Below are 12611 nucleotides of genomic sequence, written 5' to 3' on the forward strand. Positions count from 1 at the left end.
GAGGGGGGAAAAGATTTCAAAATAGCAAACCTCAAGAATGATTCAAATTAAAAAATCAAATAGATGCTACATTCCAGATGGCATATCATGTAATCTACATTTCTTCTTGGGAATTATGTTTTGAAAGACATTATTTCTTTGAGACTTTTGTTTTAAAAATGCTAATATTGCTGGGTGTCAGTGGCTCATGCCTGTAATCCTACCTACTCAGGAGGCTGACATCTGAGGATCACGGTTCAAAGCCAGCAAGGGCAAGAAAAGTCCATGAGACTCTTCTCTCCATTAAACCACAAGAAAACAGAAGTGGCACTGTGGCTCAAGTGGTAGAGTACTCACCTTGAGCTGAAGATCTGAGGGACAGCGCCCAGGCCCAGAGTTCAAGCCCCACAACCGACCAAAAAAAATGCTAATATTACACTGCCAAAAAATTATTTTTTGATTTGGTTTTGTTTGTTTTTAGGGTTGGGGATTCAGGACTCAGGCCTTCTTGCTAAGCAAACACATTAAGTTATACTCTTTATCCCCATTCATTTTTATATCTGAAAACAAAGAGACTTGATAGAGAAAACCTCTAAGTATTTTTTATTATCTTTGTGTACAAAGGGGTTGTCATTTAACAACACAGTTTATGAATACGATGTATCTTGCTCAATGTCTCCACTTTCAACATTCTCATTTATCCCTCCTAACCTACTCCTTTCCTAATTCTTGTTAATTTTTCAGGATATATATTGAAATTTTTCCATATATATTTTTATTGTAAAAATACTGTACAGATGGGCTACGCTCACATGAGTAGGGTAATGAGTACATTTTCTATCAAGCATTGTTACCTCCTCCTTTGATTTACCCCTACCATCCCTTCCCTAACCACTTCCCCAACTCCTCCATCCCCCAAGTGTAAAGTTCGTTTTCAACAGTGTCTTGTACATCTCATTGTTACAATGGGATTTTTGACTGCATTCTCCCCAACTTATCTTCTTCATTTGTCTATCTTTTTCCCCTTAACTCCACTCTACCCCTTTTCAAGTTTATTTTGTTGAACTTTGACCCTTCCTTCCTTTTCTTTCTTCCTTTCTTTCTTTGTTCCTTTCTTTCTTTCTTTCTTTCTTTCTTTTCCTTTCTTTCTTTTCCTTCCTTTCTTCCTTCCTTTCTTTCTCTTTCTTTCTTTCTTTCTTTCTTTCTTTCTTTCTTTCTTTCTTTCTTTCTTTCTTTCTTTCTTTCTTTCTTTCTTTCTTTTCTTTTTTCTTTCTTTTTCTTTCTTTCTCTTTTTGCCATCCCTGGTGCTTGTACTCCGGGCTTGGGTGCTGTCTCTGAACTTCTTTTGCTCAAGGCTAGTGTAAGGTCTGCACAGGTTCATCTCCCTCTCTCTTTGCCAACTTTCCAACCAGTATCTGTTACCTAGGTAACCAGCAGACCTGGAAGCAGTCACCTTTCCTTCCTGCTAGGTCACATCCTGGGCCACTTCTGGTCACCTGCCTCCCATCTGACCTTAGGAGGGTCCCAGACCCTGAGGTCACATCTGGATCTAGTGTGGCCACACCTTTCCCCCACCTGGCCACACCTCTTCCTGTTCCTGGCCTAGATAAGTCCTGGCCCAGGGGTGGGTCACCCCTTCCCTTCCTTTTCAGCCATACCTGTCCACCATGCACAGCCGGGGGCAGCAGCTTGGTAAATAAGCTTGTTTTCCTGCCTGAATAAGCTCATGGTGTTCTCTTCCTTGGCTACCTAATGAAATCTACCTATTTAATATACTTCACAGCTCTACCACTTGATCCATAGCACCACTTCTGGCTTTTTCTGAGTAGTTTATTGGAGTTAAGAGTCTCACAGACTTTCCTACCCAGGCTGGCTTTGAACTGTGATCTTCAGTTCTCAACTTCCTGAGTAGCTAGGATGACAGGAATAAGCCACTGGCACCTGGCTTTGACTCTTCCTTTCTATGGGAATAATGTTTTTTGAGATCTCCCTTGAATCTACTCTCTTTCCATTAATACATCTGTATATACTAGTGTATTTTAATAGTTCTGTAATATGAATAATCATTGTTCAAACATTAGGTCAGTCATTCAGTTGGTTTGTTGAAGGATTAAGTCAGGATCATTAATCCTCATTTCTGAAGTTTTCATTTCTAGGTTTTTTAAGAAGCATGAGGGAAGTGGACTTCTAGATATACTTTTCTGCTTCTAGATTTTTCCCCCACTTCTAGATTCCCTGCACTTAACAAAGTGAAACAGATTTAACAATCCTTTTGTTCATCTAATGAATTAAGTTAAAATAATAAAGTATGAACCTGAAAATAACTAGTTGTAAATGTCAATCCTCAGCAACAGTGGAATAAAAAGAATTTAGCAACATTTTTAATGTCAGCCTAATAAATCTTGATAAGCATAGGCTTTCATTTGGGGAAGGGCATGTTGATTTCAAGCCCTAGGTGGCATACAGACAATTACAGGACTTCCTTCCTCCACTCCCCACACTCTGCATAGTTAAATACCATGTGCATAAACAAAAGTAAAGATGGGAATACCACTCATGCTGAAAGCACTTCAAAAAAAGTCCAGTCTGCTCACCTGGAGGGGCTATCAGAGGTCTTCCATTCTCCTGACACCAACCAACTGGCTGGACATAAGGACTATTAACATCACACCTGTGGAAAGAAGTCTGTGTCAGATTATCACCCAAAGCCAGGGAAAGAATCCAATAGTGAAGGCCATCCTGGATATAAAGATACCATGGAAAATTGTACTTCATTGCTTTAAAATTAGAAGTCATTTTTATTACTCTATTTGCATGCTGACTGACAACACTTCTGTTTTGCATAATCTTCTTGAAATTTAAAAGCATAAAAAGGAGTGAAGGATTGACAAGGACCTAAAATGCCAGTGATATCCCCAGAGTGAATATTTTAATGAATTTCTTCTACCAGTTATTGCTAGGGCCAAGGGAAAACATTAATGGGACAGTCCAAATTTTAATAGGAAATTCCAATCAAGAATCCAAGTGACTATGTTTTCCTTCCCTTTTCTTTCAAAGAAATCAGAATGTTCTCTCTAAGACATATACAATAATTATTCTGTTCTGTTTCTTAGTTCAAAGGAGAACACAGGACTTTGGTCATGTAGGCTCACTCAGGACATACTATGAGAAAATGTTCCAAAAATTATTTTTGCTATAACCTCTTCTTCCATATTTCAAGCTTCCCTCCAGTAAACTCTTTCAACTCATGCAGTGTTGGTTTAATGGCTTCATAGCATATTCCTCACAGGCTTTCCAATAATTCATTCTTCTTTTCTTGGGGTCTTTTTTTTATATGACAATCTGAGCTCAACATTTTTCAGGCCAGGAAACTACATGCACGCATACATATAACTGGTAATGTCTTAACTTCCTCCTGTTCCTCTTACAAACTTGGCATAATACAATGAAGAGCTCTAGACTGCCCACCTTACTTCAATAATTTTCCGAAGGATGGAAAAAAAGTTCCTTAGATGCTTGAATTCAACAGTGGATGTATGAGCAATGGTACTGAAGAGTTATCCTCTAAATGCCTAACATGCATTACTGTTGGGATAAGGAGAATACCACCAAACATGAACACATTAAAAAAATAAAACACACCTTAGGCCGAGTGCCAGTAGCTCACGCCTGTAATCCTACCTACTCAGAAGGCTGAGATCTGAGGATCATGATTCTGTCAGCTTAATAAATCTTGATAAGCATAGGCTTTCATTTGGGGAAGGGCATGTTGATTTCAAGCCCTAGGTGGCAGACAGACAATTACAGGCTGTAAGACTCTTATCTCTGATTAACCAGCAAAAAACAAAAACAAGGTAACAAACCAGAAGTGGGACTATGACTCATTGGTAGAGTACCAACCTTGTGAGTAGAAAAGTCAGGGCCTAAGACTGTAAATTCAATCCCCAGTACCAGCACACACAAAAAAGAAAGAGAGAAAAGAAAACACACCAGTAATCATAACTCTCATCGCGATTGTCGAAGTGCACTCGCAGGCGATCATCCACAATGTCTGCTATGGTTGCCACACAAACCAAGGAAGGGTTCTTCCTATCCACAGCCTCCAGCTTCATTCCCACCTGAAAATCCTTAGGCATTGGCCCATTCTAACATGTACCAGAAGGAGAAGAGGCACAAAAAAGAAACAGCATATTAACAGGGCTGAGCCAATGTCAGTATCTCTACAGTATTTAGGCATCAGTAAAGTCCGTGGAGTATCAATTTTCCTCCCTCTGAAAGTGAGTCACAAGCGCCAGGTGAATAAACACCCCCATTCACTAAAAAGGCCAGGCACCCCTTTGGGTGCGCGCGCGCGCGCACACACACACACACACACACACACACACACACACACACACACACACACACACACACACACACACACACACACACACACACACACACACACACACACACACACACCTTTGATCAGACATGATTCCATGTCAATCTGCTTCTAGTAGTATGTGGCAAATAATATTTGTTATTCAGTTCAGGGAGGATATTTATCATCTTCAATTTTTGCTCTTTGGTTTAGGGAAATTTGTATTAAACTTAAAACCCAGCACTTTATGAATTAGGACATATCTGTGCTCGAAGCTCCCTATGGAATTTTGCGTAGTTTCCAAATACCAGTATTTGAACAACTGGTAAGTATAGTCTTGATTTAACTATCAAATATCATTTTTCTCATTAGATCTAAAAATAATAGTTTTCTCAATACTTCAGGAACATATATACACTAAACTAAGAATACAATTTCAGTTAGAAATGCCTCTTTCGTATTAGCATTTAGCATCAACAGTTATAAAACTTCATTCTATGTGTGAATGACTATAACTAGTCAGCCTTAGGATTTAGGATACACACAATATCTGTGAACTAGGAGTTTTTATCTGTTTCTTTACTATCTATTATGAACCACTGATTTTATTTTCCCTTAGCATATTCTATTTTAAAGCATTTTCACATTTAGTTAATTCCTTCTCCTTGACACTCACAGAAACACATTTAACATTCATTTCAAGATCAGGAAATGGAAGTTTCTAGAAATTAAGTGAGCTATTTGTACATGGCAGCCCTAGGTGGCAAAGCTAGTTCCTGACCCCAAGCTTCAGTTCTCCATGACCCAGCCTCAGGTAGCAGAACCAAGTCCTAACCACAAACTTCTGTCCTGCTATGCCCTCTCCCAGAGTACCTCACACTTCTCTGAGCCCAGAGAGCAGCTTTCTACCTATTGAAGGTTCTCTGGGTGGCTGGGGACAAGGGTGTAATAAGGAGCTCTCTCATCAAGTCTTTACAACACCTACAGTCTATAGGAAATGTCCTCTTGTATTTTTATCTTGCATAAAAGTCTGTAAGCTAGGAACAGCCAAGGTCTACCTAGAGTGGCTTTTGGTTTAAGTTAAGCTTAAAACACTAACCCACTGCAAGCAAGCAAGAATGAAAACCACTTATAAAAAGAACTTTAATTTTAGCAGGATTTCAATGTAAATTTTTCAACTTTAGACATTTAATTGAAGTCTTTAATTATACTTTTGAAGGAAAAAAAAAGGATATGCCTACAGGAAACTGCAGCAAATTAAGTGAGCAGAGTTACAGGAAGTTAAGACTTTCCTAATTCCTTAAAGGATTAAAATACAACAGAATATAAAGTGAATTTGTGAAGAAATTTAAGCTCAAGGGAAAGCCTGATTTATGCCGAGGAAGAACATACTTACAGAACTTCTGTTTCTGAATAATTTCTTAGGAGCATTTTGTAATTTGCAGGCCTTCAAGTAATCCATCCAAACAAATTTATCTTTTCTATAACCTAAAAAAAAGACACATTGCTCAAAACAACCACCAGGTATTATCAGATACATATTAAATATGAGAGTTACTATTATTATTCAATCTTCTGCTATACAGCCAATGTTCCTAGCATAGCACAAATAATTTACATTAAGACCTAAGCATTCTACCAATATTCCTCAAATATGTTTATTTGTCCATGAGGCACCTTATTACCCACAAACATTTTGGTCACTGAGATGTAGAGTGGGTCCCATGCTGGTGTGATGCAAGTCTTATCATCATTAAGGCTTTAGGAGACCCTGTGTTGCTCTGGCTCTGAAGAAGCCATGTCACAGAGAAGATGGGAGGCCATACTGCACCCAAAAAGCCTGATACTTGGGAGAATTATAGAAATCCCTTCACAATCCAAAGACCATCTGGCAGCTCCATTAAAAACAAATCTACCTGCCATGTACTCTAAAGTGGCTCACACAGAGCTGGTCCATATAACATGAGATCAGTAAATATATTCTGATTGAACCTCACATTAGAACATATGCCAAACTCCTTGCACAGCCTTCAAGGTCATGGGCTCACCTCTAGTTTCATCTACCTTCTTGCCTGGCTTTTCCACTTTTCTCCTTGAAACTCTACCTCGTAGCCATGCCCACTCCTCCTCCATTGTAAAGAATTTTCCTGAAGCCTTGCTCAGTCCTTCCCTCTCTGGAAGGAAAGCTCCATGAAGACAAAGACTGCTTCATTCACTCTGCCATCACGAGCACCATATCCAGTAAGGATTCTATCATACATACTGGATGAATGAGTCTGTTGCCTGACCAGTAACTATGAAATCCAACAGTCTCAAAAGACTCTACATCAGATAGATCCCAAGAAACATACAAAGTGATTTCTAAGAATAAGAGGACTATGCAGACTAACAATAATCCAATAGAACATCAGCAAGCAGGAAACTGTGCAAGGAAGTTGTTAGTGAAAAAACTCCTCAGCTCATATACACAGAGTAAATATAAAGATTCAGACTCCTCTTCCTGACCTAGATTCCTGCATCTAAAATGAGACAAAGATGGGACTTGTATTTCCCAAGAAAACAGTGAATCTTTCCAGTTTCCCGCTTTCCATTATTTCCAAGTTTGCAACAAACTATTCCTAATAAATCAACTCTCTTCACTGTACAGTATCATTGATATAGTGACATATTTCATTTTGACCATGATTTAAACATTAGTTCTATAGTCCTTGTAAGGCTTAATAAATTTTACAAGAAGATGCTCTTGTAGTATTTTTGTGCCTAATGTACTTTATCAGAATATCTGATCTGAAAAGTTACAAATGATTTTCTTTTAAATACATTATTCCCCTTCTTTCCTGCCCCCTCCTCCCCTTCCCTCATTTTCCTTCCCCTTTTCTTCCCCTCTTTTCCCCCTTTCTTCTTATCTTACCAGTACCAGGGTTTGAACTCAGGGCCTGAGTACTTGCTCCACTTGCTTGCTCACAATTGATACTCTACTACTTGAAACATATCACCATATTTGTTTTAAGCTGGTTATTTTGGAGATGAAATCTCAAGAAGTTTTCTGCTTAGGTTGGATTTGGACCATAATACTTCAGATCTCTCCTATCTCTACCTGAGGAGCCAGAGTATAGGTGAGTCACTAGTGTCTGGCTAAAGGTACTTATTTCTAAAGATGATAACATTGTGGGTCACACTTTCATTGTGGAAATCAATTGACACTGGTTTTTCTTGTTAATATTTTATGAACTATTACTAAAATAAAACTGAAATAGTAAGCGATTCTATTGGGTTGGTAACTGCATCCAGGCTTACCCTTAGGGATGTGTAGTTCATGTTTGGTCCTTCCACACCATCCTACTGGATGAATATCAGGGGAACCAGCATTGATCCAGAAATCATAGCAGCTTAAATAACCATCAAAATGAAGTCTCAGCCGGTAACCACACACCTGCAGCATAGAAAGTTTGTGACCATTCATTAAGTGCCATACATGTGAAGTGAACCCAAAATTCACAAAATATTCGAATATCTTATCTCTACACGAGTCCATCCATTCAAATGTTTTCATTTGGGGACCAATTAATACAGTCTATGGCATCAGATTAAAACAAAATAGTGATGAAGTAAATAGTCAGGTATCTACCAAAACTCAGCCTTCTAGCTAATCTAAGAATCTGAGATCAATATATGTACATTAATTGACTAATTTAGTAATTCAGTGCCTGTCAAATATACATTCAGAAGCCAAATATCCTGTACTTCCCCTTGGATTCATATCTCAAGACAAAGCACAGCTTGATTTTAACTCTAACATGTGGACCAGCATACTCAACACTGAAAATAACAAAACTCTGAGAAACACATCCTCTATGCATGCAATATCAGTTTAATAGCTACAATCAATCAAGTAAAGCAAATGAATGTGACTTCTAGGTTCAATGCTGTTAGAAATATAGACATCTTTATTGATTTAATAATACGTTTAGTAAGCATCACATTTTGTAAGCCTTTTACTTTCCTGAATGGTGAGTCAATATATATACTTTTCATAAAATGAACATACTTATATAAATGTATAATTCATGTATGTGAACATAATTCATAGCCATTTCTCACTCCTTCAGCTAAAACATAAATAATTATATGTCTGCTAACAGTATTAACAAACATGTGGGACTCATGGATTATTATCAACCTTAGATGAAAACTATTTACCAATTAAGTCAAGAAAACACTAGTCGGTGGAAGTGCTAGAAAATTCATCTTCTGAGTAAGGAAAAACACATTAGGAAATGTATTTTACCCATTACCAACTAAAATAAATCCATAATGTACTGGACCTTGTTAAAGATACAATGTAACTCAAATCTGTTCTTTTCTAGAAAATTCTATGATTGCGTAATCTGGCTAAGTAAGACATCACCATCTCTTACCTCAGCTACAGAAAGCACACAGAATACAGATGGATGTCGAGGATCAATGCCTTCTAATCTCATCCCAATCTGAAAACCATTTTCATGCTCCGGAAAGGATTGATCCTAGGAAAATTATGATACAACACAAGTCATTTAGATTGCTTCACAATTTAATGTAAGTTGAATTGTGTTATCATTATCTGGCATCTGAAAAAAAAGAAGTCATAAAAGCAGAGAATAGACAAGTAGTTCCCAGAGGTTGGGCTATAAGAGGCATGGGAAATCTCTGATCTTAGGATTATACAGGAGGAATACATGATAGGTATTTATGGTCATTGATATATTTATTAGTTTGATCCAGCCATCCACTATGTAAAAAAGTATCATATTATCATTGTATAATCCACAATTATAGATAACTACAGTTTCTTTAAAAGGTGAAATAAAATAGAAATTTTTAAAAATGAATTTACTGTATAGCTTCAAAGCTCATTAATGTAGCTTAAGAGTCCTACATAGACTATCTATAACTGGCCTTCAGTGATGATTCAATCATGTTAATATTCTCTCAGTTCATCCATGAGATCTTATGAACTTCTCATACATCTCTCTTGATCAATCTTTGTGGCTTGCACGAATTATCCATTCTCTGTCTTTAACTGGGCCCTTCACTGTTTACAGTAACACTGCTATAGAGAAACTTTCTTTTTTCTAGAAAGGGTGCTACTGGGTAGTCCAGAGTGGCCTTGAACTCGATGTCTTTTTGCCTCTGCATTCCCAAGTGCTGAAATTATACATATACCCAACATGCTTAGTTGAATTTTAACATGGGAAAGTGTGTTTCCTGCATACTTGCACATTCAGCCTATGAAATCCTTCTAAACTCTAAAACTAGACTGATATTTTCCAGGTAATTTTTTAAACTGTTGAAATTTAGAAGGAACCAAGAGTACAAATTAGAAACAATAGCCCCTTCCTAGAACCAGGTATTATTTCTATGGCAAGGGTCTGTAGTCTCCCTTAGTTCTGACATTTTCTGTTCCTTCATCTTTGTCATTTGGAGCAATGATATTTATTTAAGAATACAGTCCTTTCCCATACTCTGATTTCCCCATTAGACTATTCCTCATTTTGCTTTTGTTTAATTTTTTCATAAACAGAGTCAAGTTATACTTATTTTTTGCTAGAATACTACAGAGATGCTACATCATTCTCAGGATGTCATTTCTTGATGAAAATGTTAATTGTAATTATTCAATCATTCTGCTGTCTGATTTATTTGCTGTATAGTTACACAAGAGTGCACACACATAGCACATGAATAGATGTACATGTACATATTCATGTTTTATAAATTCTAGGTTCAAAAAGATAGGTTCCATTCTATTCTATTCCACAAGTTTCATTCTATATTTCTCCTCCAACAAGGTCAATCCATTTATCTTTTACTGAGTCCTACAGCACATCTCCTGTGATGTCAGGACTGTTTTTTTCCATTAACACAATAAACAAGCCCACTCAAATAAAATGAGTTTGTTTCCCATCCTCACTGTAGAAGTGTTAGAGGTAACCAGCGGGAAGTGAAACAGATGTCATAGCATCCTCTTGCTCCATCTCACATGACCAAAAGGCTGATGATTTGGGGTAAAAAAAAAAAAGAATAAACACAAGCCAGTTCAGATATTTGTTTCTGTAAAGTTAATCCCCACAAGTTAGACCATAAGGGGTATATGAGAAAAGGATAGAAGTTGCTATTTTATAACTGGATGTATTTCTAAAGGAAAAGAGATGCTAAGTATAGATTCTTGGTACAGTGCTAGTACATTAAGAACAACTGCAAATTTCCTAAAGGTAACTCAGACTGCAGAAAAATGCTTTTACAAACCAGAGTGTAAAACAGGCTATGCTGCTGTAGCCCAAGAAAAGGTCTTTACATGTATTAAAAGTTAAGTATTGTATATAAGGCACTTTAAACAGGCTGCCCAGAGACAATGGGTACTACTTAGAGTGCCAATCAATTGTAGTTTATAAACGTCTACTGGGTTTTGTTACAAAACTCTAGCAAATAATTGTTAGTCAATTGTTAACAAGTTATAAGTAATCTCTATCTCATTGATCTCCTTGTTGCTTTAATTGGAAATAAAAAGACTCCTTTTGCCACAGCTCAAAGCCATCCAAAGCACAAAGAATCTCTCCAAAACTCCATCTCCCAGCTAATCAGCACAGAGCCAGGCTGGAGCCATGGCTCGAGACTCACCTCTAAGTATCCAGCGAAAGGCTGAAAGTAGCATTGGGACTCTAAATGGTAGAGCACTAGCCTCGAGTAGAAATGCTCAGGGACATTGCCCAGGCCTTGAGTCTAAACCTGGTAGATACCAACTGGGACAAGCTATCCCAACAATGGATGCTGAGACATCTGCCAGGACAAAGTCAGTCCTGGCAATGGAATCCATGGAGATGAGTAAGAGGAGATGACAATCTATGGAGTCACTTTATGCTCACCCTTCCAAAATAAATCAGAGCTGGGAGATCAAGAGAAATAGTTGCTTTCCCATCTAATGTCCATATCTATCTACCTTCTAACTGGACAAAAGTTACAGTCTTGACTTTGTTACCTGCTATTTGTATTTATAGTAGCCTCTGAATGGTACTTTCAACCAGTCCATTATGCTCTCCCCTACCCAGTTTCCCAAAAGACCCTAGACACCCCCAGGCCTGGGACTCCCTATTTTTATTAAACAATGGAGTGGGCAATGTAAGCATTATGTCCTCAGCTCCACCCAGACCTGAGCTCCTCTCAGTCCTAGAGTTCCTTCCATACAGCTCGCCCCTCTCTCTCTGCCCAGACCTAGCCGGACTCCCATCTACCTCACTTCCTACCCCCAGACCGTGCTGCTACCTTGATAGTGGAGGCTGCCATGTGCTCTCTCTCCGAGGGACATATGGCTCCTTTAACAAACATTTTAATAATCTTTCTCCTGTGCCTGCCTGCCTCTGTGTGGTCCCCTGGAATGGCTGTGATGGATCCTTTCACCCACTCTGCCATCACAGAATGGAATCTGTAATTTAAAATAGTGTAGATTCATTGTTTTCCCTCCAGTGCTGTTGTGGTATATTTTCACGTACAATTGAGATTATTAACTAAAACTGCTTTTGGCTCACAATAATTTTTATTTTTATTTTTAGTATATAGAGTGTCAATAAGTTTCTGAAAGGTAAAAATCATAATACGTGGTACTCAAAGATGTTTCTTTTCGGCCCCAAATCCTATCAACCTCATTCCTCCTAGAACTTCTCGAATAACCATTGTTCCCTAGTTTGTCTTGTGTCGTTTTTTTTTCTTAAATGATCATGTGCTTACTTTTCTTGTTTTCCCTGTGTTCTTACACACAAGGCAAATACTATTGTGCCTTTCTGTGCATGCTTCCTGTACATGTACAGAAAAAAAAAACATGTCTCCTAGAAAACACCCAACGCTAGCTCACACCAATGTTCCCCCAACTTTGTTTATTATATATATTTTTTTATTGAGAAAATATCATACAGAGGGGTTACAATTACATGGGAACGGTAATGAGTACATTTCTTATCATTGTTGCCTCCTCCTTTGTTTCCCCTTCCCATCCTTTTCCTACCCCAACCCTACACCATTTCCCCCTTCCCCACCCCCTCCACCCCATCCCTGGCCAAAGTTGTAAAGTTCGTTTTTTGACATAACGTCTTGTACATCTCATTGTTGCTGTAACAGCTGCAGTGTATTCCCTTGTATGTGAGTACCACATTTCATTCAATGCGCCTGGCTTTTCATGTAAACACGAGGCCATCTTTTAACTCTTTATGAATTGGCTTGTAAAATGCCGTTAAAATCT

General features: G+C 38.1%; 1 protein-coding gene across 1 annotated transcript in view; it reads right to left on the reverse strand.

The window, feature by feature from the left end:
- Positions 1-12611, reverse strand: part of L3mbtl4 (L3MBTL histone methyl-lysine binding protein 4) — a 374322-nt gene that overhangs the window by 232556 nt on the left and 129155 nt on the right. The window contains exons 6-10 of the mRNA XM_070028667.1: positions 8761-8865; positions 7640-7775; positions 5739-5830; positions 3970-4124; positions 2574-2650 (exon numbers count right to left, since the gene is read on the reverse strand). Of these exons, the coding sequence (XP_069884768.1) occupies positions 2574-2650; positions 3970-4124; positions 5739-5830; positions 7640-7775; positions 8761-8865 (565 nt within the window). The remainder of the gene's footprint in view (positions 1-2573; positions 2651-3969; positions 4125-5738; positions 5831-7639; positions 7776-8760; positions 8866-12611) is intronic.

Source organism: Dipodomys merriami, unplaced genomic scaffold (assembly GCF_024711535.1).
Source record: "Dipodomys merriami isolate MVZ:Mamm:240054 unplaced genomic scaffold, mDipMer1.0.p SCAF_2, whole genome shotgun sequence".
NCBI lineage: Eukaryota > Metazoa > Chordata > Mammalia > Rodentia > Heteromyidae > Dipodomys > Dipodomys merriami.